This window comes from Trachurus japonicus, chromosome 1 (assembly GCF_045865225.1).
Source record: "Trachurus japonicus isolate A0001 chromosome 1, Traja_1.0".
NCBI lineage: Eukaryota > Metazoa > Chordata > Actinopteri > Carangiformes > Carangidae > Trachurus > Trachurus japonicus.
The window spans coordinates 36,412,982-36,439,960 of record NC_140907.1 but is presented as its reverse complement, the minus strand read 5'-3'; the positions used below and the strand labels follow the sequence as shown (position 1 = coordinate 36,439,960).

At 44.5% G+C, this 26,979-nt stretch overlaps 3 protein-coding genes across 5 annotated transcripts; all 3 read right to left on the bottom strand.

Annotated features, from left to right (window-relative positions):
- Nucleotides 1–7,074: 7,074 nt before the first annotated feature.
- LOC146992461 (E3 ubiquitin-protein ligase TRIM21-like) lies at nt 7,075–11,773 on the bottom strand. Of its 2 annotated transcripts, none has more exons than XM_085786603.1 (2): nt 11,669–11,773; nt 7,075–9,237 (listed from the first exon to the last, which is right to left on the bottom strand). In XM_085786603.1, the coding sequence occupies exon 2, from the start codon at nt 9,226–9,228 to the stop codon at nt 7,585–7,587; it is 1,644 nt and encodes a 547-aa protein (XP_085642729.1). In that variant the 5' UTR covers nt 9,229–9,237; nt 11,669–11,773; the 3' UTR covers nt 7,075–7,584. The 2 variants fall into 2 exon arrangements, with proteins under 2 accessions (XP_085642729.1, XP_085642738.1); XM_085786612.1 differs by having other exon boundaries at nt 7,075–9,230; nt 11,669–11,749.
- An 882-nt stretch (nt 11,774–12,655) lies between these two features.
- LOC146992460 (E3 ubiquitin-protein ligase TRIM21-like) lies at nt 12,656–18,470 on the bottom strand. 2 transcript variants are annotated; one of them, XM_085786712.1, is made up of 2 exons: nt 18,336–18,470; nt 12,656–14,412 (listed from the first exon to the last, which is right to left on the bottom strand). In XM_085786712.1, exon 2 carries the CDS (start codon nt 14,408–14,410, stop codon nt 12,776–12,778), a length of 1,635 nt encoding a protein of 544 aa, XP_085642838.1. In that variant the 5' UTR covers nt 14,411–14,412; nt 18,336–18,470; the 3' UTR covers nt 12,656–12,775. The 2 variants fall into 2 exon arrangements, with proteins under 2 accessions (XP_085642838.1, XP_085642829.1); XM_085786703.1 differs by having other exon boundaries at nt 12,656–14,419; nt 18,336–18,451.
- Nucleotides 18,471–23,107: 4,637 nt separating this feature from the next.
- LOC146992459 (E3 ubiquitin-protein ligase TRIM21-like) lies at nt 23,108–24,751 on the bottom strand. The gene has a single exon (XM_085790672.1). It carries the CDS (start codon nt 24,749–24,751, stop codon nt 23,108–23,110), a length of 1,644 nt encoding a protein of 547 aa, XP_085646798.1.
- Between the last annotated feature and the right edge of the window lie 2,228 nt (nt 24,752–26,979).

The following is a 26,979-nucleotide window of genomic DNA, read 5'->3' as shown; positions in this document are numbered from 1 at the left end:
TCATCAAATACGCAATCCAACAACTCCACAACGCTCTGGTGGACAAGTTGTGACCTGCACATTCACCACGCTATGAGATAATAACACAACGTTACCAGACAGAGTTGTTTTAGAGGGAAATGCAGAGACTGCTTGATGAAAAACTGTCCCTGAAGGCAACGCGCATCAGCGGTTTTGCATGAATTTCCCTCTAAAACAACTCCATCATGCATCAGATGGGCTGCTACGCCATTGGTTCAGTGGCAGCGTGACGGTAGGAAACCACGGAAACTCAGCGGAGACACCGCAGCTGTCGGCTCAGGTCGAGGTGGCGTCTGTGAAAAGTCACCGCGGTAACGCAGTGAGGAGGAACAGAGCGTTACACTGATGCTGCATTCACCTGCAGTCGGGCAGACAGCCGTCGCTAACAAACCAGATGTCATTTTAGTCACAGAAGTCCAGAGAAAGATGGTAAAACGTGGGTCAGGTAAAACAATACCACATCGCCATGACAACATATTGTCACGTGTATTGTTTTGCCTCGTGCTGACGGACCACTTGTTTACATAGAGGCTTGTTTATGCCGTTACGTGCAGCGGCTGTCGTCCGTCTGCCGTCTGCCCAATTTCACGTGAATGCAGCATGAAAAATACGACTGAGTTGCTTGAGATATACAACCGCAACGCTAGATGGGAGGAATTCCTACACAATGCACCTTTAAGTTTCTTTTGGTAGCATTACTTTTCTTAAAGACTTTTTACAGTTCTCTATATAACATAGACTTCTTATATATTCTTTTCTCTTATGTATGTTTGATGACTTCTGTACTGTATCTAATATTGTTTTGATCCTTCCTCACACATCTTGTATTGTATTTAATGGGATTAACTGTTTGATTAATTAATTGGACTGGTCCGACCTTATGGAGCTGTCATTACCCACAATCCCCCTCTCTCCATGTGACATCGTGACAGTAAAGCTTTAACTGAGCTACCTGGTTGTGACAGGACTCAGTGCCGACCCCCTCCCACACACACACACACACACACACACACACACACACACCTCTCTCTCTCTCCTCCTCAGGCGCCACATCTGTCTCACGATTGGGTGTGATCCCGGCTGGTAACCATGGCGACAGTTGCCGGGGCCAGACACAGCCAGCCAGCAGAGGAAGTGAGACGTGAGGACTGTTGAAGGACAAGTGTGTGTGTGTGTGTGTGTGTGTGTGTGTGTGTGTGTGTGTTGGGGGTGAAGACGGCCAGCTGTGTCCTAGGAGGCGGGGCCACAGGTGTGTGTGTGTGTGTGTGTGTGTGTGTGTGTGTGTGTGTGTAGAGGAAGTAAATGAGATAACACACAGGGCGGTGTCTGAGGTGTCGGAGCTGCTGCTGCTGCGTCGCTTTGTCTCTGAGTCTTTGTCCATGAACATAGTTTCTGTTTGTAAACTGTAAATATCGTCGTGGCGACTGATTCATCTCCTGGAGGAGGAACCCTGAACCTGAATGATGTCATAACAATAATAATAATAATAATAATATGTAATAATAATAACTAGAAAATTTCCTCTCGGGAAATTTTGAATGGGCCACGGGGCTACTGCCGGTTTTGCCATCTCTGTCAACATGGGAATCAAACCCACGATCTTAAGGTCAAGACAGAGCTGATCAGACAGACACATGATCATCTTTCTATAAGCACTGATATGGAGGAGCTGTAACCACATTAGGTTACGTGTGTGTGTGTGTGTGTGTGTGTGTGTGTGTGTGTGTGTGTAATCACATGAAGTTACCTGTGTGTGTTAGAGTGTAGGAGAGGAGTGTTATAAACATTTAAACGAGCGCCAGGTGGATTGTTTATGAAGTTAACGAGCTCTGCGCACATGCATGACAGTGGTTCATGGTTTAAAATCCGGCGTTTGACTTTTGACTGCTTCTTCTGGACCATTTGACTGCGCTCATAATGTTCGTCTTCTGTGGTATTTTACATGTTGCTGATGGCCACCACCGGCCGGGGGCGTGGCGTTTCAGGCTTCAGAGGCGATCGTTTTCAGTTTTGCCTCTTTGTATGGACAGAGATATTTCTGTGGTGTGGACAGAGTTTTTTCCACTTAAAGGGACAATGAGGAGTTTTGGAAAAGCGAAGTGTTTTCACACTACATTTATGAGCCTCCGCACCGTGAAATTCTTTGACCGGTGCAAGACAGACTCATGTTTTCATTCATCAAGAATTAAAGTCAGAGGTTGGAAGACGATCACATACCGTCGTAGTTCCCACCATAAACGGAGATTCAACGGCGTTATTCTCATGACTCGCCACGAAACCGAAAGTAAAGAAACGCTGGTCGCCTCGCCCAGCATTTCCACCACCACTATTAATAACAAAATAACAGAGGTGGCAAAAGTACTCATATTCTGTACTTAAGTAGAAGTACAGATACATGTATAAAAAAAATACTCTGGTAAAAGTAGAAGTACTGATTCAACTCCTTTACTTAAGTAAAAGTAAGAAAGTACAGGCTCTGAAATGTACTTTCAAAGTAAAAGTAAAAAGTAAAAATGAATTTTTGCCGTTAATGAAACCTACATCTTTTGATAATTTTGTTAAACAAAAAAAAGTTCAGACAGAATCAAGATTGAACTGACCAGAGGCAGTGTTTCCCAACCAATTTGTACTTCGTTACTTGCCACCTCTGCAAAATAACGATAGAGACAAAACGATATATTTATCGAAAATGGGCCCATTAACAAGTGTGGGTAGCGGAGATTCATCCACATTAACGTGAGACTTTTTTATAACCAAATAGAAACTCCTCGTTGTCCCTTTAAAAAAATATCCATATACGTGTCGTCCAGGTCTAAAAGTCAGGACGTTTTCTGAATGTGATTCTGCTCTGTGCATTCCTCTTCCTCCTCCTCATCCTCCTCCTCCTCAGCTCTGTGGGGTTTCCTGTGTCTGGAGGCAGCAGGTGAGGAGACTCTGCTCGGTAACCCGTCGTCATGGGAAACACACCTGTGCTGTGATTGGAGGAGAGCAGCAGCAGCAGCAGCAGCAGCTGGAGGAGGACGGAGGGAGTCGTCTGTTACATAACAGCTGTGTTCACTTCAGGCTCCTGGAGGAGAATCTAAACCAGACCAATTAATGAGAAACCATCCACTCAAGTCTCTCAAACGGTAACTACGGTAACAGCTTCACCACATCGGACGGGGACAGAGAGGAAACAGATTTTCAGAGTAAAACGTCTCCTTTATTACCAAAGTCATGTTGGTTTTCTCTTTTTGTTTTTTGACCTTCGTCTTGAGTCTGAAATCAGCTGTTAAACAAACTAAATACATTACTTTTTTCCATCCCATCATCTCTTGGTTACGTTGTTAGGCTCCTTATCCATGGAAAGGTTGGTTTTGCACACTCATGATTTCAGTTTGAACTCTAACTAATTATATTGTTCTTACTATTAAAACCGACCCCAACAACACAAATGTCATAATTTTAACCAGAACATTTAGGAATTTTGTGGGAAAAAAAGAAAAAGTTTTTGTTTTATTTTGTTTAAATATAGGGTCCTGACGTGAAGTCAAAAAGCCTTCAGATTCAATAGACAGACTCATGTGGTACTTAAAACTACCTAAAAAGTATATACAATGCAAAAACTCAAAATACTACCAAGAATATTTGTCCTATTTCTAGTCAAAAATGTCATTTCTAGTCAAAACAAATCTAATTATACTTAAAATAAGACTCATCACATATATGGTAGCTTGTTTTTATTAGTTTAGGGTTAGAAATTGTATGCATCCGTTTCAAACGTTGTTACCTTTACGTTGGCATGGATGTTAACCAATACATCCACCAGGGGGCAGCTCAGAGTCAAAAGTTTATGACAACAAACATGGCGACTATGGAGGATAATGTAGACATCATAAATAAAAGAAGAAAATGGAGAGGCGGTGGTCGGTATGGTTGTAGTTCCTCACCAACTCGCACAGTTTTTCCTTGAAAAGTTCCACCATCATGTCTTCTTCTTCTTCTGTCTCACACTGGATCTAGGCTGCGTATCGAGTAGTGACAGCAACACCGCCCCCACGGTTTCCAGTGAGAAGTTTCAGAGTCCTCTGTGGCTTCTCTGAGTTACAGGGGGTGTCGGCGTAGCAGTGCATGTCCATATAACTGTTGTAAATGGATACCACTTTTCTTGACACCGGCGCAAATCTCGCGAGATTTGGACGGACCAGGAAGAGGAGCTTCCGCTACAAACAAGCTTGAAATATAGACTTATTTAATTTTTTTCGGAACAATTTCGCATTTTGGGGCTTTAATACAAGACGGACATTACATACAGCATGGAGGTATTGTGGATGTTGTTATAGTCACAATATTGGATGTTTTTTGGTGTGTCTTTTTGTTATGAAGACAGTTGGTATCCATTTGCAACCGTTATATGGACATGCACTGCTACGCCGAGACCCCCTTTAACTCAGAGAAGCCACGGAGGACTCTGAAACTTCTCCCAGCCCTTAGTCCACATGAGGGTGAGTAGATAGGCTAATGAGTGCAATTTGAATTTTGGGTGAACTATCCCCAATCGTTTGTTCTCGATGCAAGTGGCACTGCTGTTTTGATAAATATGAAAAAGTTTTTTTGACCCTCTCTTTTCCTGACTGTGCATTTTTTTGACTGTACTTGACGAGACATGTTCAACGTCGTTTTTTGGTTCTGCTAGATACTTTATTTACCCTCTGGAGTTTTGTTTTCTCATATTTCTCCACAGTTTCTATATCGTTTATAGCAGACACCCATTCCTACTAATTGTTATTCATCCCTTTTATTTGATTGGGTCTCGTAGCCTACATAGACATTTTTGCATACAATTTTTTCTATGTATTTTGTGTTGTGGCTGTACTTTTTGCATTTTTTTGGCACCACATTATGGTGGTGTCCATAAGATTTTCTATATATTTGTTGTATTATTGTTGGTGGCATGCATTGTAACAATACGTGATGAGGTTACCCTGTTTATACTGATGTTGTCTTGGCTCGATTGTGGATGGACCCGCCCCCTTCGAGCCCCACACACCTGTACCTATTTATCCCCTCATCAGTGTTCTGTGCCAGTACACCCTGAGGAAGACCTGTGTGAGGTCGACACGTCGGTCCTTTTTTAATAAATTATATATATTTTTTCTACATCAAGGCTATGAGTTGAGCGACTGCTTTTTTCTTCCTTCACTGAACTATCCCTTTAACCTGTGTGCGCCACCTGTTGAATGCGAGGTGGAGTTAACGCGTCAGTCGGCTCCTCTTCCTGGTGGAAAACACTGGCGGCGATCGTTGAGGGTGGGAAGTGTCCATCGTCCCACACTCAACTTTTTATGAGTGAACCATCCAAGTTCTTATGCTGTGTTTTGATAAATGTGTCAGTTGAGACTCACAAGAAAACAAAACAGTCCAAACAAAGACACTCAAGTAAAGTCTGACTCGAACTACCCAACATGTTAATCTCTGAGGTCCAATCAGGTCTGATGATCTGTTGGCAGACGGACGACTAAAGCTGATTTGTGTTGCCGTCTGGCGCGTTGACCTCAAAGGAGGAGGAGGAGGAGGAGGAGTGGGGGGGGGGGTCAGAGGTCAGTGGGTCACACGGTCAGGAGGAGAGTGACGGACAGATTAAAGAGAAGGAAAGGATTTCTTTCACTCAGCCAGGTGGAGCGAGGTGATAGCAGCAGCTCCCTCCTCCATGACCTCTGACCTCTAAAGACCAGGATCCCTCGACAGCAGGACGACGGTAAACAAACAGAACGTGACGCTCACTCGTTCAGTCGCTCACCTCAGCTCACACCAGGTGTTCACAGGCGGTGACTGACGGGAATAAAAGTGTTAAAATAGTAACAATAGTAACAACTTACAAGCCATGTAGTTAAAGGGATAGTTCAACATTTTGTCAAATTGGCCCATTGCCATAATCCCTATAGTCATAGCAGTAGGTTCGTTACCTTTAATTGTCGGTGCAAGCTGTTTTTAGTACGGCGGAGCAGAGCCGTGAGCTGCTCAGAGCTACGCTACGGAGGCTCATGGGATTTCTTGGTTTCCCTCATCAAACTCATCAAATACACAATCCAACAACTCCACAACGCTCTGGTGGACAAGTTGTGACCTGCACATTCACCACGCTATGAGATAATAACACAACGTTACCAGACAGAGTTGTTGTAGAGGGAAATTCATGCAAAACCGCTGATGCACGTTGCCTTCAGGGACAGTTTTTCATCAAGCAGTCTCTGTATTTCCCTCTAAAACAACTCTGTGTGGTAACATTGTGTTATTATCTCATAGCGTGGTGAATGTGCAGGTCACAACTTGTCCACCAGAGCGTTGTGGAGTTGTTAGATTGTGTATTTGATGAGTTTGATGAGGGAAACCAAGAAATCCCATGAGCCTCCGTAACGTAGCTCTGAGCAGCTCACAGCTCTGCTCCACCGTTCTAAAAACAGCTTGCACCGACAATTAAATGTAACGAACCTACTGCTATGACTATAGGGATTATGGCAATGGGCCAATTTGACAAAATGTTGAACTACCCCTTTAAATCTGAACATCATCAGGTCTCTAAATATCAAGTTATCACAGTCTGACAGGATGCAGAGACTGCACACACACAGACGGCTGGAGTGTGTGTGTGTGTGTGTGTGTGTGTGTGTGTGTGTGTGTGTGTGTTGGACTGTAAACAGTGAGTGTATTCCCAGTGTGTGTGTGTTTTGTGGACCCTGTGCTGGATCAACATCTCCCCCTGCTGTCAGACTGTAAACACTGCAGGTGTCTCCAGCCTGTTACCCATAATGCCACAGGGCGTGTGTGTGTGTGTGTGTGAATGTGTATGTGTGTGTGCGTGTGTGACTCTCAGATTTATCGACACTTGGATCTGTGCTGGTGTCTGAGGGGAAACAGCTGCTGCTGCAAACATCTGGACACCGACTCCTCTCAGTGCTGTTACATCACAAAACACATGAAAATTCATCCAACACACATTTAACATGATGGACGAATAGAAGAAACAGAACTTTACTATATTTTTATAAATGTGTTTTATTTGTATTTATTGGATCCAAACTCCGCAAAACAAGAAGAGAGACACACACTCCCACACAGGAAGTGGACAACAGGACATTTCAGAATAAGAGGACTAAGGACAACAATTCAATAATTTCCCGGCCTGGGATGAATAAAGTAGGCTACATCTTTATATTTATTTTAACCTTTATTTAAAGATACAGAATTGAAGATAATTATTTTACTCTGACATGTTCACTCCAGCAGAATTCATGTTTCTACTGAACATGAACAAAGACAGAGTGATTATGTATCTGAAAAGAAGACAAACATGAGAATCTGACATTTTGTCACGTTGTGTCTCAATACTGACAAACAGCTGTTAGTAATTACATCAGATTACATTACATTTGAGTTAAAAACCCTCTCAGACCCAAATAAAAGACTTGAAGTAAAAACAAGATTAATGTTGAGATGTTGAATTTAAAAACTGTGTTTTCATCTGTGATATGAATACTGTGTCTGTTGTGTTTGCTCTGTTCACACACAGCATGAAGATTCATTTCAGAAGTCCTGATTGACAGGACAGATGATCAGAGGGGCAGAGTTTTTACCTCCATAATTATTATAGGGATTGAAGAATGGGTGTAGTTTTTCAGTGAAGCAGCAGCCAGTGAAGGAGTAGATGAGAGCTGCAGCATCTACGTCATAAAAGGAGACCAGACCCTTCTCATATTCCACAAACACCCCCACCTTCTCAGGACCAGACCTCAGATTGAGACGGACTGCGGGGAAATCACCAGCTGTGTACTCATTTCCATTTCTCAAACATATCGTCCAGTAACCATGCCGAGGACTCAGTGTGATTTTTCCCTTCCTGTCAATCGACTCTCTGGCCACTCCCACATCCCACTCAGTTTTTCCTTTAACCTGAACCTCAAAGTAAAATCTACCTGAAGAGAAACTCTGTTTTCCTAAAACAATATTATAACGTGTAAATCTCTCTGGGTTGTCTGGGAGTTTCTTCCTCACATCACCATGATGAACTTGTTTTCCATCATCAGACAGGATGAGTTTAGGATGTGCTGTATCAGGATCCAGAGTCACATCCACTGCAAACTGCTTAACCCTCTTCATCTCAGCCTCCATAATCTCCTCCATCTGTTCACAGAGCGTCTCCTCCAGCTGAGACACAGCTCTCTCCACAGTCCCCTCATATGATGGTGGACGGACTCTGACCTCTGTCCAGTCCTTGGTGGGTGGAGCAGCTTTCAGGGATGGGAAGCTTTGGAGGAGGTGGAGGTGGTCTTCAGAGAGTGAGAGCTGCTCCACCTCAGTGCTTCTCTTCTCCAGCTCAGAGATTTCCTGTTCCAGCTCTGTGATGAAGTCTTCAGCCTGTTTCTCTGAGCTTTTCTGTTTCTCTTCGATCTCCTTGATGAGCTGCTTCAGGCCTCTGTCAACAGACTCCTTCAGAGCAATGAAGACCTCAACACCTTCTGCTTTCTCTCTGTCTGCAGCAGCTTTACTGATCTTCACTGACTGTTTCATCTCCTCAATCTTCAGTCGTCTCCTCTGGATCATCTGCTGAGTTTCAGCCTCTGTCTTCTGCAGCTCTGCCTTCTTTCCTTCATATTCTTCTCTCAGAGGAACAAACTCATGAGTCTTGTGGTCTAAAACAGAGCAGAGCATGCAGACACATGTCTGGTCGGTCTGACAGAACAGCTCCAGAGGTTTATCGTGCTTCCTACACATCCTGTCCTCCAGGTTCTCCACAGGCTCCATCAGCTGATGTCTCCTCAGACCTGACAGTGTCAGATGAGGCTCCAGGTGAGTCTCACAGTAGGAGGCCAGACACACCAGGCAGGACTTCAGGGCCTTCAGTTTGGTTCCAGTGCAGATGTCACAGGGAACTTCTCCTGGTTTGGAAACTTGTTGCTCTGAGCTGCTGCTGCTGGTTTTCTGTTGAGATTCACGTCTGAACTGAGCAACAACCTCAGAGATGAACCTGTTGATCTCAAGCTGAGGTCTTGTTTCAAAACTCCTCTTACACATTGGACACTGACACCTGTCACTAACATCCCAGTGCTGAGTGATGCAGCTCTGACAGAAGTTGTGTCCACATGGTGTAGTGACTGGATCAGTGAAGACATCCAGACAGACGGAGCACAGGAACTGATCTTCAGACCTCAGGTTGCTGGCAGCAGACATGTCTACACACTGAGGACAAAGGTCAAAGTGAGAAAAAAAATGTTTTATTTACATAATTAATCATTTTATGTTTGAAAAAGTTATTCATAAGGCCTTGTTCAGACTGCAGCAGAAATCGTTGTATTTATTTATTCATGCAAATCTGATCAAAATCCAATCTTTACTGACTGACAGTCCAATAACATATTACAAGTGATCCTATCTGATTGTGTCTTGAACAACAAAACAAAACGGAAGACAGTGAACTGCTCTGGTTTCTGTCACAAATTATTATGTTGAGTTGCGGCACAAATACTCTGCTAACTGCAAGGAAGCGACAGAAATGGATGCAACTGTTGAGTTGTACCATCTTTCGTGCTGCCATCACCGCTAGAATGACAATGAACTGGGGCGTTTGGTGCAGGCGGAGCAGTGATGCCTTGTGGAATCGCAAGGTGGGGATGTTTGACGATGTGTCACTCATATTTAGGGATGCAAGAGCAAACATTCTGCATGATTTATGACCCACTTCAATCTTTTATAGCTCGGCAACACTCTCGACAGGCAGTATCTGTGGAGAGATGCATCGCCATCACGTTGTGGTGGCTTGCCACGGGCTCTGGATTTTGCACCTTGGCGCATCTCTTCGGAATTGGGAAGGCCACACCTTGCAAAATTGTATATGGAGTGTGTGCTGCCCGGGTCCAGTGCGGCATTCCAAAGGGCCGCCATTTTTGAAAAGGGGCCACCATTCTGAACCTGAAAAAAGGTCTACCATTTCGAAAGGTAGTAATAAAATGTACTGGGCAAAACTTGTGGAGTGCTTGCCGCGGTAGTACAGTACCTCGGTATGGGTGACCGGGGATCGAGTTCCGGAAGGGATGCATTTTGGTACTTGTTTTGTCTTGTATTTTAGCCCACACATTATGTACATTATTAGCCGGCCGGGGACACACCAGGTGCGGAAGCGCTGTGAATAGTTGCGAAGCACCGAGAAGCGCCGAGAAGCGGAGCCAGTTTCTTTCCGGCGTCCATGTTAAGCGATTGTGTTGTTCACAGCAGATGGGCCGTGGTGCGCACCTCCACAGCCAAGCGATCGCGTCAAGCCAGACAGGGAGTCAAAGAAAGAAACATGAGACAATCCGGTCAATTTTCAAAATAAAACACAGCAATTGACACTTTCGGAATGGCGGCCCCTCATGAAATTCGGAATGACGGACCTTTTTCGGAATGGTTATTTGTGTTTATTCATCTTAACAGAGCGCAAGAGAGATTAACACACACATTCACACAGGCTACACACACATTCAGGCTACACATACACATACACATACCCACAGACACACAGCTGAGGGGCCGAGGTGCTTGCTGACCGGCACGGAGAAATGCGCATCTGGTGGCGTGCCCATGGAATCGGCGCCTATGCACACACACACACACACACATGGACGGACGAGGAAATTATGAGGAAATCTGCGAGTGACCGAACAGACACGTGTGCTCTCTGCCTGGCTCATTGAAACAGCCTACAGTATCTTATCACTGGATGCTACAAGTGACAGGCGAACCATCACCATATGTGTTTGTTTACTACAGAGCAGCTGTAGTAAGAACACGTGGACTATTATTGTGCGTCTAAATCAGTAACAGCAATAGTTAAGTAGCGAATTAAGTAGCGACGGTCCACCACTACTTAATTCACTACAAAGGCATTACGTTATCGGGTTTCCATTATCGGCAGAAAAACCGATAATGATATGGACTCTGCCCCAAACTATCCCTTTAATATCTACACCAGCTGACAAACTAAAACCTGCTCTGTTTAATAGTAGCCCACATTTTTACGTGTCTTCACCTGGTTAATTGAAACTTAAAACACATTTAACATGGATATCCAACACTGCAACATTATGTACATGACGGCAAACAGACAGAAGCTGATTTTGGCTTTAAATAAAACAGTTCAGTTCAGCTCAGCTCCATAAAAATACTGTCTATGTGAACAGAGAGAGGAGCAAACAGCCTGGAGTTCTCCTTTAACAAACAACAGACCAGGTGTGTACTGTGGGCGTCTGCTTCCCTAAAATATCAGTACTGTAAAACTAAATGACTCCATAGTCTTTGAGTTCAGAAAACAGACGTAATAAAAATCACTCATTTTCAAAGTAGACATTTCAAATGACCTCACAGTTAGCTATGTTTCTAAATACTGAGTCACTACACATATTGATCCAGTGTTTGACAATCTGAGTCCAGAGCCACTATTTTCACAATATCTATTTAGACATTTTCCAAAACAAAGCCTCACATTTAAAGTACAATGTGTGAACAGACTGAGCTTGGCTGTAGGTCTACATTAGTTATTAGTAATGCAAATTCAATGAGGAAACGTCTCTGTGGGTTTTACACAGAATTGTTTTCATTGTTTTTTTTCACAGTGAATATTCTCAGCTGTACTCACCAGTATCAGAGCAGCTGTTCACAAAATCCTGATGAACTTTATGTTTTTTGTCTTCAGACAGAAGGACAGAGAGAGATCTGTCACGAGGCTCTGCTGCAGCTCTCAATAACTTTAACTTTCGATTCAGGAACTGTTTAAGTTTCTATTGTTGCTCCACCCGTCTGACTCACTGGTCTCTGGTGTGTGATGTCATACTGACCTCTACTGGACTCAGGGAGGAATCACATCTGACTGGGACAAACCTCTGAGGGGACAACTCCACTTTTTAAGTCACTAAAACATGAAAGGATGTCAGTGCACAGCGACAGTCGAGGTGCCGGTAGTGTGGTGAAGGAATAAACTAGTTTAAAAAACCACTAATAGTGGGAACATACTGCACACTAGACTGGGTTATGAGGATCTTTAGTTTATTTCAGAGCAACGCGTTTCGCTTGTGGCTTCTTCAGGCTCATCGCGTTTCGCTTCTGAAAACACATGAAAATTCATCCAATACACATTTAACATGATGGACAAATAGAAGAAACAGAAAGTTACTATATTTTTATAAATGTGTTTTCTTTGTATTTATTGGAAACAAACTCCGCAAAACAAAAAGAGAGAAACACACTCCCACACAGGAAGTGGACAACAGGACATTTCAAAATAAGACAACTGAGGACGGCAATTCAATAATTTCTGGTATCAATAAAGTACATCTTTATCTTTATTGTAACCCACGTTTAAAGATACAGAATTAAAGATTATGACCAAAAACACAGATTTTTTCACACTAATTATTTTACTCTAGTCAATCTGTCATACAGACATGTTCACACACAGAATTCATGTTTCTACTGAATATGAACAAAGACAGAGTGATTATGTATCTGAAAAGAAGGCAAACATGAGAATCTGATATGTTGTCACGTTATATCTCATTAATACTGACAAACAGCTGACATCAGATTACATTATGTTTGCATTAAATCCCTCTCATACCCAAATAAAAAGAATAAAAAGAAACAAGAATAATGCTGAGATGTTGAATTTAAAAACTGTAATTTAAAGACTGTGACTGTTGTGTATTTACTCTTTTCACGCACATTCAGCAATGTAGATTGTCAGTAATCAGGCACATTGATTGACAGGACAGATGATCAGAGGGGCAGAGTTTTTACCTCCATGATTAGGCCAGGGATTGAAGTATGGGTGTAGTTTGTCAGTGAAGCAGCAGCCAGTGAAGGAGTAGATGAGAGCTGCAGCATCTACGTCATAAAAAGAGACCAGACCCTCCTCATAATCCACAAACACCCCCACCTTCTCAAGACCAGACCTCAGACTGAGACGGACTGGGGGGTCATCACCAGCTGAGTACTCATTTCCATTTCTCAAATATATCCTCCAGTAACCATTCGGAGGACACGCTATGATTTGTCCCTTCCTGTTGATCGACTCAATGGCCACTCCCACTGTCCAGGCAGTTTTTCCTTTAACCTGAACCTCAAAGTAATATCTGCCTGAAGAGAAACTCTGTTTTCCTAAGACACAGGGACTATGAGAAAATCTCTCTGGGTTGTCTGGGAGTTTCTTCCACACATCACCACAGTGAACTTGTTTTCCATCACCAGACAGGATGAGCCAGGGACTTGCTGTATCAGGATCCAGAGTCACATCCACTGCAAACTGCTGGACCCTCTTGAGCTTCACCTCCTTCATCTGTCCAGGGAGCGTCTCCTCCAGCTGAGACACAGCTCTCACCACAGTCCCCTCATATGATGGTGGACGGACTCTGACCTCTGTCCAGTCCTTGGTGGGTGGACCAGCTTTCAGAGATGGGAAGCTTTGGAGGAGGTGGAGGTGGTCTTCAGAGAGTGAGAGCTGCTTCACCTCAGTGCTTCTCTTCTTCAGCTCAGAGATTTCCTGTTCCAGCTCTGTGATGAAGTCTTCAGCCTGTTTCTCTGAGCTTTTCTGTTTCTCTTCGATCTCCTTGATGAGCTGCTTCAGGCCTCTGTCAACAGACTCCTTCAGAGCAGTGAAGACCTCAACACCTTCTGCTTTCTCTCTGTCTGCAGCAGCTTTACTGATCTTCACTGACTGTTTCATCTCCTCAATCTTCAGTCGTCTCTTCTGGACCATCCGCTGAGTTTCAGCCTCTGTCTTCTGCAGCTCTGCCTTCTTCTCTTCATATCCTTCTCTCAGAGGAACAAACTCATGAGTTTTGTGGTCTAAAACAGGGCAGAGCACGCAGACACATGTCTGGTCGGTCTGACAGAACAGCTCCAGAGGTTTATTGTGCTTCCTACACATCCAGTCCTCCAGGTTCTCCACAGGCTCCATCAGCTGATGCCTCCTCAGACGTGACAGTGTCAGATGAGGCTCCAGGTGAGTCTCACAGTAGGAGGCCAGACACACCAGGCAGGACTTCAGGGCCTTCAGTTTGGTTCCAGTGCAGATGTCACAGGGAACTTCTCCTGGTTTGCAAACTTGTTGCTCTGAGCTGCTGCTGCTGGTTTTCTGTTGAGCTTCACATCTGAACTGAGCAAACATCTCGGAGAACAGAGTGTTAATCTTCAGATCAGGTCTCACATAGAAAACCTCTTGACACATTGGACACCTATTTGGTACATTAACGTCCCAGTGCTGAGTGATGCAGCTCTTACAGAAGTTGTGTCCACATGGTGTAGTGACTGGATCAGTGAAGACATCCAGACAGATGGAGCACAGGAACTGATCTTCAGACCTCAGGTTGCTGGCAGCAGACATGTCTACACGCTGAGGACAAAGGACAAAGTGAGAAAAAAATGTTTTATTTACATAATTAATCATTTTGTGTTGGAAAAAAAAAGTCATTCATAAGGCCTTATTCAGACTTCAGGCGACTGCCGAGTTGTGCTGCCTTTCATGCTGCCATCAACGCTAGAATGACAATGGGCCGGGTCGTTTGATGCAGGCGGAGCAGTGATGCCTTGTGGAATCACATGGTAGGGATGTTTGATGATGTGTCACTCACATTTCCGGATGCAAGAGCAAACATTCTGCATGATTCATGACCCACTTCAATCTTTTATTGCCCGGCAACACTCTCGACAGGCAGTATCTGTGGAGAGATGCATTGCCATCGCGTTGTGGTGGCTTGCCACGGGCTCAGGATTTCGCACATTGGCGCATCTCTTTGGAATAGGGAAGGCCACCATTTGCAAAATTGTACATGAAGTGTACAATTTTCGAACGTTTACTTTTCATGTTTGAAAATGCTGGCTTTCAATTATTTTTGAAAAAGGGCTGCCATTCTGAACCTGAAAAAACGTTTACCATTTCGAAAGGTAGTAATAAAATGTGCTGGTTAAAACTTGTGGAGTGCTTGCCGCGGTCGTACAGTGGGTAGAGCAGCCGCCCTCGGTATGGGCGACCGGGGATGGAGTTCCGGAAGGGATGCATTTTCGTACTTTTTTTGTCTTGTATTTTAGCCCACACATTATGTACATTATTAGCCGGCCAGGGACGCGGAAGCGCCGCAAATAGTCGCAAAGCGGAGCCAGTTTCTTTCTGGCACCCATGTTAACCAATTGTGTCATTCACACCAGACGTGCCCCAGCACGGTTACACCCAGCCTTTCCGAAAATAGACTTCCAATCTTCGTAATAGCGGGTTTCCTATTTTTTCTAAAGACCCCGCTATTCCAAAAAGGCTATTCGAGAAAAGCCAGCAGCGCGTCTGGTGTGTGTGAACAACACAATCGCTTAACATGGGCCAGTGTGCCCTGGCCGGCTAATAATGTAAAGTGGGCTAATATGCAAGACAAAAAACTATAAATGTGCACCCCTTCCTGGCTTTGATCCCAGATCACCTGTATGGAAGGCAACTACTCTACCCACTGGACCACCGCAGCAATTAATGAATTTGCTTTACAACAGCATATTTAACTTTTCGAAATGGCACACCTTTTTTTGGGTTCGGGATGTCAGCCCTTTTTCAAACATAATTAATGGCCGGCATTCCAAAACATGAAAGTAAACGTTCGGAATGGTGGCCCTTCGGAATGGCACACTGGAACCCCATTCCGAACCCACCCCCCACTCCGAACGGACAGACGGACGCAATCAGAAAAGAAATGGAGACGGCGCATTGATCATTTTTTCAAACAGATCATGTGCATAATTAACTGCAAAACAAGCTTCATATTAATGACATATAATGCTCATTATGCTTCTAGCCTGTCTAGCCTCTACCTGGTCTTTCTACTAAACTTAACCAACTCCTTTCTTCATTGCCTAAGCCCAACCAAAGCACCAAACAAAGAAATTCATTTTTTTGCTCCCTCAGGCTTGCATGGGGTCATTCCTATGTTCCCACAGCCCTATGTTCCCACATTCCTAACTTTTGTTGTCACTGAAAATTAGGCCTTATGTTCCCAAAGCCCTTTGGTCCCACCATTGGTTGGGTTTAAGCAATGAAGAAAGAAGTTGGTTAAGTAAAAAGACCAGGTAGAGGCTAGACAGGCCAGATAGATAGAGTCCAGATAGGTAGAGAGAGTCCAGTGGGAACATAGGGCTGAGGGAACATAGGGCTGTGGGAACATAGGCTGCATCAGCCTCGTGCCCGTGTGGGCTCAAGCCAGGTTCAGCTGCGCTCGAGCGGAGCGGGGGAGAGAAAAAATGTGTATTTCTTTTACTCTGTGGAGATCTCCCACAACAGAGTGGGGGAGAAAGCAAGTGGGACAGATCTGCCCAGTCCCTGAACAGCGCACGTTTCACAGACAAGCCACAACGCAGAGTGTAAAGGAGTGGGGGGGTTTCGGAAAAGCGGGGTGTCGGAATGGAGGTGTTTCGGAATGGAGAGCTGTCCCCCCTCGGCACACACCTCTCGTTTTCAGCATCTGGCTTATTTGCTGTGAGTGATCGCGTCAAGCCAGGCAGGAAGTCAAACAAAGAAACACCAGAAATGGCGGCCCCTCGTGAAATTCGGAATGACGGACCTTCTTATTATACTTATACTTGGAGGCCATTTCTATCTCATACAACCACACTTGAAAAAAACAACAAACAAAAAAACAAACGAGCCCTTTAAAGCAGATATCATCGGCACGGCCGTTTCGGCTAATGCTGTGTTCAAGGCAGGCTTTTGAAACCGTAAGTTACAGCTTCAAGTCACAACTACGACTTGGTAGCGTTCCAGGTAACCCGTAGCTCGTGTTTTTACCGTCCTGTTGTCTGTGAAAGTTCCCTATAACGGCCACTCGTAACTTCCGACCCGTGAACTCGTACCAGATCGAACTGGTATGACTTCACAGGAAGGAAAAACACAAAGTACGAGTTTCCTTGAACGCACCATGAGTTAGCAGCCCCCGCCCTTGTCAGGCATCAATTGGTCCTCGTGCTACGTCACCACATTCACGCGCATCCCTTGGCTGCACACACAGCCCTTCATGCCGTTCTCTCCCCTCATTGGATAACACTTGTATCCCACAAGGAAAATTTTCTCCTCGGGTTACAGCAGAGCAGAGTGACGGAGAGACTCGTGTTTAGGCTGAAATACTTCATGTAAGTGATTGCTGATGGAAAATAGGACTATTTAGGACTTATATTAACAAAAACATTCCACTGATATCTGCTTTAATATCCATACTAGCTGACAAACTAAAACCTGCTCTGACTGGGTCACTTCTACGTATCTTCACCTTGTTAATTGAAACTTAAAGCAGAAGTAAGTGATCCGGTCGTTTTGGCTAACTTCTTGTCAGCCGATGGAGTTAGCAGTCCCCGCCCTCGTCCCTACGTCACCACATTCACGCGCATCCCTTGGCTGCACACACAGAGACGACCGCCCCTTTACGCCATTCTCACTCCTCATTGGATAAAGGTTGTAGGATACAAGGAAAGTTTTCTCCTCAGCTTACAGCAGAGCAGAGTGACTGACAGACCCGTGTTTTGGACCAAACACTCTATATAAGTGATTGCTGTCGGAAGATATAACTATTTAGGACTTAAACTAACAGAAACATTCCGCTTACTTCTGCTTTAAAACACATTTAACATGGATATCCAACACTGCAACATTACGGCAAACAGAAAGAAGCAGATTTTGGCTTTAACAGTTACTGTGAGTTCAGCTCCATATAAATACTGTCTATGTGAACAGAGAGAGTAGAGGAGCAGACAGCCTGGAGATTTTACAAACAACAGACGGTGTGTACTGTGGGTGTCTACCTCCCTGAAACTATCAATGCTGTAAAACTAAATGACTCCATACTCCCTGGACTTTGAGTTCTCATAGTCTTTGAGTTCAGGAAACAGACGTAATAAAAAATCTGTCATTTTCAAAGTAGACATTTGAAATGACCTCACAGTTATGCCTAATACGTTTATAAATACTGAGTTATTGTAAACATATACATATTGATGCATAGTGTTTGACAATCTGAGTCCAGAGCCACTATTTTCACAGTACCAATTTGGACCTTTTCTAAAACAAAGCCCCACATATAAAGTACAATGTGTGAACAGACTGAGCTTGGCTGTAGGTCTGGGTGTAGTTACATAAGTTATCCTGAATACAAATTCAATGAGGAAACGTCTCAATGGGTTTTACACAGAATTGTTTTCATTGTTTTTTGACCAAATCACCAACCAACAGAGGTCGACTCACTTCTCTTTGTTGAATCACAGTAAATATTCTCAGCTCTACTCACCAGTATCAGAGCAGCTGTTCACAAAATCCTGATGAACTTTATGTTATTTGTCTTCAGACAGAACGACAGAGAGAGATCTGTCACGAGGCTCTGCTGCAGCTCTTAATAACTTTAACTTTCGATTCAGAAACCGTTTACAGTAAGTTTCTATTGTTGCTCCACCCGTCTGACTCACTGGTCTCTGGTGTGTGATGTCATACTGACCTCTACTGGACTCAGGGAGGAATCACATCTGACTGGGACAAACCTCTGAGGGGACGACTCCACTTTCTAAGTCACTAAAAATGGATGCCAGTGCACAGCGACAGTCGAGGTGCCGGCAGTGTGGCGAAGGAATACACTAGAATACACTAACCACTAATAGTGGGAACATACTGCACACTAGACTGGGTTATGAGGATCTTTAGTTTATTTCAGAGCAACGCGTTTCACTTGTGGCTTCTTCAGGATCATCTTGTTTTGCTTGTGAAACACGTTGCTCTGAAATAAATTAAAGACCGTCACCACCCAGTTTATTGTGTGGTATGTTCCCACTAATACTAAACTTGACATGTATTTGATCAGAGATCTAGAGATGCTAGAGCTATGACAAGAATCATAATCACGATAACATTTGATCAATAGCTATTGATATCAATGTAACCCACATGGTACTAGACTCACTAATGTGATTTAAATGTAGTTGCCATGCCCCACCACAAGGTGGCGCATCAGCCTTTTCTCATTGCCATGACCAGAGCACCCACCGATAAACAAGCTGATGAGCCCTGGTGAGAAAATACAGTGTAGAAGCCGCAATATGATCATAAATCCCTTTGAATCTTATTGGTCAAGGACATCGGTGTTAGTCTTTATTTCTCCAAAACAACAGACTAACTCTACATTATACCACTTATTACACGACTTATGAGTGAAATAATTAATTTATCTGGTCGTGTGCATTTGTTTTCAATGAATCCTTTGATAATCAATCAGTGGATCGATGGATTATCATCTACATGTTACAATGTGTGTATTTGTGTAGTTGTATCTGTCATAAACAAGAGATTAGGGGTCCGAGGCTCTGATCGCAGGTTTGGTTTCCAGCAGCGGTGTGTAAGGCAGAGAGCCTCCACTCTCTGACAAGTCATTTATCTAACATAGAGCTGTTTGATGACGGTAAAAATGAAACATAAGGTAAATAAAGTAAACTGTTAGTTCTTCTGCTCTGTTACTTCAATCAGAGCGGCGTCCCTAGCAACGGTCTGTTTTACTTAGCAACGGTCTGTTATACAGAAATAAAAGGCGGAAAAATGTAGAATCGGTGTGTCAAAAGAGCTGTGTCATAAAAAAAAGTGTGTATCCACTCTTTTTGTGAGACTTTGTGGCGACAGATAGACGGCCTGTTGTAAGTCAGACCTCAAGGTGGCGCTGCGACCGCTGTGTGACGTCACATGAGATCTATAGATAGATCTTAGAGCTACATACAATGTTCTTCCCTCACCCACAAATCTCCCCCAGTGATTGGGCGAGGATCCAGCGTGCCCTTTGTGCGCGACGCCAGCAACACTCAGGCACATCCTCACTGGCTGCAAAGTGAGACTCTCGCAGGGCTGATATACCTGGAGGCATAATCAGGTCCTAAAATCCTTGGCCGCATCTATTGAGGTGAAAAGAAAAGCGACTATCTCCACTCCACTCAGAACATCTCCAGCAGTCCCATCAGTATCCTTTGTCCGTCAAGGAGAACATCAACCAAGAACTCCAGTAATAGCCAGGAATGGCCAGTTGGAGTGCGCTCGGGACTGGGAAATGCTCGTGGATGTCGGCCAACAGCTCACAATAACCCCTCAAATAGTAACCTCCACCCTAAGACCAGACATGGTACTCTGGTCCAACATCTTTGGACATTGTCTTCTTCATTGTCTTCTTCATTGAGCTTAGAGTACCATGGGAGGACGCCACGGATGAGGCTTATGAGAGGAAGATGCTGCGATACTCAGGCCTGAAGGCAGAGGCCGAACAGAGAGGCTGGACAGTGACAGTCGACCCAGTAGAAGTTGGCTGTAGAGGATTCGTTGCAACATCTATTGTCAGTCTTCTCAAAGAGCTGGGGTTCTGCGGCCAAGCTCTGCGCCATACCGTCAGGGAAACATCAGAGACCGCTGAGCGCTGCAGCCAGTGGCTATGGATAAGGAGGAAAGACCCCAGGTGGGCTCCAAGAAGCTAGGGACACACACCCAGGTCTGATCAGCCTGCGGTGGGCCTGCCTCAGCAGAGGGTGTATTGTGAATAAAAGGCCGAAACACCCAATGACGTTGGGGAATACAACTGAAGATGTGTCCCTGCTCCTTATTGGTAGGGGCCACCTGGGGTCAATCCCGTGCAGAAGACCTTTCAAGTATTCAGGATATTTACCATCATGTCCTATTTTCAAATCATAAATTTAAGGAAGGGTTGGTGATCCTGGAAAAACGGTGCTAGTGTAGTCGATGTTAATCTGGCCCTCTGCGTTGTGTTTTCAGTACGGACTGCCCAAACCGTTGTCCCAAGAGGTCAATGACTGCTTGGCAGTCAGGTTTGCACGTCCTTTATGGGTGAGTGAGTGCACTAGCAGGCCACATTTTGAAAATACAAACGTCCCAGCCACTTTCCTCTAGGAAGCCTCCAGAGCAGGAACACGCAACGCCTGTTCAGCCTCGGGTTCACACATAGACATAAGGGTGCACATCAAGGTGAAGTATCGCCGTCACGGAGCGCCACTGCACAGCGTCGCTAACTTTCCTCCAGCTTTTTCTCATGGCTCATTCAGGTGAAAGAAAACACCTGACATCATAATAAACCAATCAGCATCCAGCTCAGAGCTGCATGCAGAGCAGCATCACCACCTACCAGATTTCAGTGTGGATCGATGATCAATGATGTTGTCTTTTCCGCGTCGTAACTCGTTGAAGACTCTGATCACGAGGCGATTTGTGTAGGAAGGCGAGGGAGCGTGACTGACACATCACGATCCAGTCATCTTAAACGTGGTTTTTACAGGCTTGTTCGTTTCACAAGTGACTTTTTTCATTTTTGTGCAACGGCAATAAATTACAATCAGAGTGTGAAGAGGCTTTCAAGTACTTCGGTAAAAAAATGCCACAGAATAAGATCCCCAACCCGACCTTTAACACCAGGAGGCGATTACTCAAGTTTGTTGAAAATATTCACCAGGACACGACGAAGCACTAATTACATTTTCAGTAGTTCAAATTCAAAGGTTAAAGGTCAAGGTCACAGCAGCCGTAAGCAGTGTGATTGCAGCCTAATCAGACATTTTGTTTTATCTTCGACAGAGCTGCAGCCATGTTGTTCTTCAAGTTTGAACATTTTTAACTTTCACTGTGACACGAGGATGAACTGATGACACTTTAGGGGTCAAAGGTCAAGACACGAGAACCATGAATTAGACTCTTACCTGCGGTGGAAACAGTACAGATTATTTATGATGTGGTTGAAAACAGTGCGTGTGTGTGTGTTTCCTCTCAGTGCTGTTACATCACAAAACACATGAAAATTCATCCAACACACATTTAACATGATGGACAAATAGAAGAAACAGAACGTTACTATATATTTCTTTGTTTTCTTTGTATTTATTGGAAACAAACTCCCCAAACCAACACACTCCCACACAGGAAGTGGACAAAAGGACATTTCGGAATAAGATGACTGGGGACGGCAATTCAATTAAATTTCCCGGCCTGGGATCAATAAAGTACATCTTAATCTTTATTTTAACCTTTATTTAAAGATACAGAATTAAAGATTATGACCAAAAACATTGATTTTTTTCACCCTAATTATTTTACTCTGACATGTTCACTCCAGAAGTAATTAGATCAGATTACATTACATTCAAGTTAAATAACCCTCTCAGACACAAATAAAAAGACTTGAAGTAAAAACAAGATTAATGTTGAGATGCTCAATTTAAAAACTGCAATTTAAAGGGATAGTTCACCCTAGAATGATATTTCGCTCATTATCTACTCACCCTCATGTTGACTAAGGGCTGGAAGAAGTTTCAGATTCCTCCGTGGCTTCTCTGAGTTACAGGGGGTCTCGGCATAGCAGTGCATGTCCATATAACGGTTGCAAAGGGACACCGGAGCTCTTCGTAAAAAAACACACACAAAAAAACATCCAAATACCTCCATGCTGCTCGTATGTAATGTCCGTCTTGTGCTGAAGCCCCAAATTGCGTAATTGTCCCGAAAAAAATTAAATAAGTCTATATTTTAAGCTTGTTTGTAGCGGAAGCTTCTCGAAGCTCCTCTTCCTGGTCCGTCCAAATCTCGCGTGATTTGCGCCGGCGTCAGCATGCGTCAGTGCGGTTACTGCGAATCACGCGAGATTTGGACGGACCAGGAAGAGGAGCTTCGAGAAGCTTCCGCTACAAACAAGCTTAAAATATAGACTTATTTAATTTTTTTCGGGACAATTACGCAATTTGGGGCTTCAGCACAAGACGGACATTACATACGAGCATCATGGAGGTATTTGGATGTTTTTTTGTGTGTGTTTTTTTACGAAGAGCTCCGGTGTCCCTTTGCAACCGTTATATGGACATGCACTGCTATGCCGAGACCCCCTGTAACTCAGAGAAGGGACGGAGGACTCTGACACTTCTTCCAGCCCTTAGTCAACATGAGGGTGAGTAGATAATGAGCGAAATATCATTCTAGGGTGAACTATCCCTTTAAAGATTGTAACTGTTGTGTATTACTATTTACTCTTTTCACTCACATTCAGAAATGTAGATTGCCAGTGAGACAACATTGATTGACAGGACAGATGATCAGAGGGACAGAGTTTTTACCTCCATCATTAAGACCAGGACAGAAGTATGGGTGTAATTTGTCAGTGAAGCAGCAGCCAGTGAAGGAGTAGATGAGAGCTGCAGCATCTACGTCATAAAAGGAGACCAGACCCTCCTCATAATCCACAAACACCCCCACCTTCTCAGGACCAGACCTCAGATTGAGATCAACTGGGGGGTCATCAGCAGCTGTGTACTCATTTCCATTTCTCAAGAACATCCTCCAGTAACCATTATGAGGACTCGCTGTGATTGTTCCCTTTCTATTGATCGACTCTCTGGCCACTCCCACATCCCACATAGTTTTTCCTTTAACCTGAACCTCAAAGTAAAATCTGCCTGAAGAGAAACTCTGTTTTCCTAAAACACAGGGACATTTATCAAATCTTTCTGGGATGTCTGGGAGTTTCTTCTTCACATCACCATGATGAACTTGTTTTCCATCGTCAGACAGGATGAGTTTAGGTTGTGCTGTATCAGGATCCAGAGTCACATCCACTGCAAACTGCTGGATCACCTTCAGCTTCATCTCCTCCATCTGTCCATGGAGCGTCTCCTGCAGCTGAGACACAGCTCTCACCACAGTCCCCTCATATGATGGTGGATGGACTCTGACCTGTGTCCAGTCCTTGGTGGGTGGAGCAGCTTTCAGGGATGGGAAGCTTTGGAGGAGGTGGAGGTGGTCTTCAGAGAGTGAGAGCTGCTTCACCTCAGTGCTTCTCTTCTCCAGCTCAGAGATTTCCTGTTCCAGCTCTGTGATGAAGTCTTCAGCCTGTTTCTCTGAGCTTTTCTGTTTCTCTTCGATCTCCTTGATGAGCTGCTTCAGGCCTCTGTCAACAGACTCCTTCAGAGCAGTGAAGACCTCAACACCTTCTGCTTTCTCTCTGTCTGCAGCAGCTTTACTGGTCTTCACTGACTGTTTCATCTCCTCAATCTTCAGTCGTCTCTTCTGGATCATCTGCTGAGTTTCAGCCTCTGTCTTCTGCAGCTCTGCCTTCTTTCCTTCATATTCTTCTCTCAGAGGAACAAACTCATGAGTCCTGTGGTCTAAAACAGAGCAGAGCACGCAGACACATGTCTGGTCGGTCTGACAGAACAGCTCCAGAGGTTTATCGTGCTTCCTACACATCCTATCCTCCAGGTTCTCCACAGGCTCCATCAGCTGATGTCTCCTCAGACCTGACAGTGTCAGATGAGGCTCCAGGTGAGTCTCACAGTAGGAGGTCAGACACACCAGGCAGGACTTCAGGGCCTTCAGTTTGGTTCCAGTGCAGACGTCACAGGGAACTTCTCCTGGTTTGGAAACTTGTTGCTCTGAGCTGCTGCTCAGTTCAAACATGAACTGAGCAACAACCTCAGAGATGAACGTGTTGATCTTCAACTGAGGTCTTGTAGTGTAGAAAACCTCTTTACACATTGGACACTGACACCTGTCATTAATGTCCCAGTATTGAGTGATGCAGCTCTTACAGAAGTTGTGTCCACATGGTGTAGTGACTGGATCAGTGAAGACATCCAGACAGATGGAGCACAGGAACTGATCTTCAGGCCTCAGGTAGCTGGTAGCAGACATGTCTACACACTGAGGACAAAGGTTAAAGTGAGAAAAAATTTCTTATTTAACTAATTAATGAAAAAAAAAGTTGAATTCTATTCATTCATGAACAGAGATGAACATCCACAGGTCTGGATGTTTAATGCACCAGCTAACAAACAAAAACCTGCTCTGTCTAATAGTAGATTAACCTTTCTCTCATTTTTACATGTCCTTACCTTGTTTACCTAAACCACGTTTAACATGGATATCCAACACTGCAACATTATGTGTAACGGAGGTCCGCGGGTGTGCCACAGTTACGAGGTACCAGTAAGGAGAAGTGACAGGTTGTGGCGGTAGCGGTAGTGGAAGTAAACTCACTCACCCATAAAAGATGTGCTAACCAATGTGCCAAGCGGTTGCCAACCTCTTGGCGAAACGGTTAGCATTGTCGCCTGCAGTTCGATCCTCGCCTAGGGCAAGTCCGAACCCCCCCACTGCGCCGCTACACCCATCTGGTCACATTGCACACATTGCACCCACGGACTTCTGTTAGACTCCCTCTAAACTCACTCACCCAGGGCATCTGGGTCACGACACAAATGTGACCGATGTTGTCTGTTCGGGATCATCCCTAAGTTGCCCGGGTCCTATGTTCCCCACTTTGTATGGGACCGGGGAACATAGAACCTTTTTTCTAAAAAAAAGGGTCCTATGTTCCCCGCTTTTTCCTAAAAGGGTCCTATGTTCCCCTCTGTGTCCAGACTGGGGAACATAGAACCCTTTTTTAGAAAAAGTGTCCTATGTTCCCCGCCTTTACCCAAAAGGACCTGGGGAACATGCAATTTTTGTACCCATACCTGGAAGTGGAGTTGTGACTTTGCAGATTTTTGCCTATTTTTGAGTGAGAAGTTGAGTTGTGACTTTGAGTGAGAAGTGTAGGCTAATTGTCCCATTGGTTGGGATTAGGCAATGAAGAAAGGAGTTGGTAATGTTAAGTAAAAAGACCAGGTAGAGGTTAGACAGGCCAGATTGATAGAGTCCAGATAAGTAGAGAGAGTCCATCGACCAGCAACAGTGGGGAACATGTTCCCCGGTAACAGTGGGGAACATAGGACCTTTTTTCAGAAAGAGGTTCCTATGTTCCCCAGTATGTATTGCAACTGGGGAACATAGGACCCTTTTTGGTAAAAATGGGGAACATAGGACCCGGGGAACATAGGTACGCTCCCGTCTGTTCTGTGACCTGCCCTGTACATATGTACATTACAACAAATACAGAGAAGTTCATTTTGACCTTTAAATAAAACAGCTGGTGACTTCAGTTCCACATAAATACTGTCTATGTGAGCAGAGAGAGTAGAGGAGCAAACAGCCTGAAACCCTTTGACTCCAGACAGAATGAAGTTTACCTTCTTACTTTATTCTTACTTTTCCTTTTTCCAAAGCTAGCAGGTGTTTGATGCCTCGTATTATGGGCTGGAACCCTATTTGTACTGTTACTGAAGTACTGTTCTGAGCATTATTTGTGTGGCTTTTTTGATGGCGGTTGGTTGGTGGAGAAATATACAGCAGTCCATTGTTATCGTGCAATCTTTACTGAAGTTGCTGGTTCTAACTCGGTGTCACGGTGTGTCAGACCATGGGTTAAACTTACGCTGGAATATCCCTTTATAAGTGTGTTCTGTAACCTGCAGCCGTATGGGTGAGTGAAGGGAGTCAGGGGTGGCGGTGGGGATTTGGTGGTAGGTTTGGTGTGTGGGTGGTTGGGGTGGGATGGGAAAGGAAGGGTGGACTTAGAACGCGCCAACAGTGTGTGTCCAGGTGTAGCCAATGATCATATCTGGCCCTTTGCGTTGTGTTTCTCACGGCCTGCGCTAGGTGGGGTTCGAACCCTGGTCTCCTACACGGCAGGCGACGATGCTAACACACATGTTAGCACATCCTTTATGGGTGAGTGAGTGCATATCCGTTACAGAGGCGCACTTTGCAAGTTTCATGCACGGCGCACCCCGGCTCAGGTACTCCTACCGTCCCTCCTACCAGCACAAGTAGGAAAGAGGTAGAGGAGAAGGCGTGAGTGGATTTAACTTACTGAGATGAGAAATGCCTGATATTTACTCACTATCTGGTGCAGAGCCTGTTTGTGGTTGGCTGAGAGAGATGTGAACTCGTTAGTTTGCATCACGTTTTAATCTGTGTTAATTCAGTCAGGTTGAGTTTCCACGTGCTCTCACCCGCGAGGCTCCAGCAGCTCGGAGCTG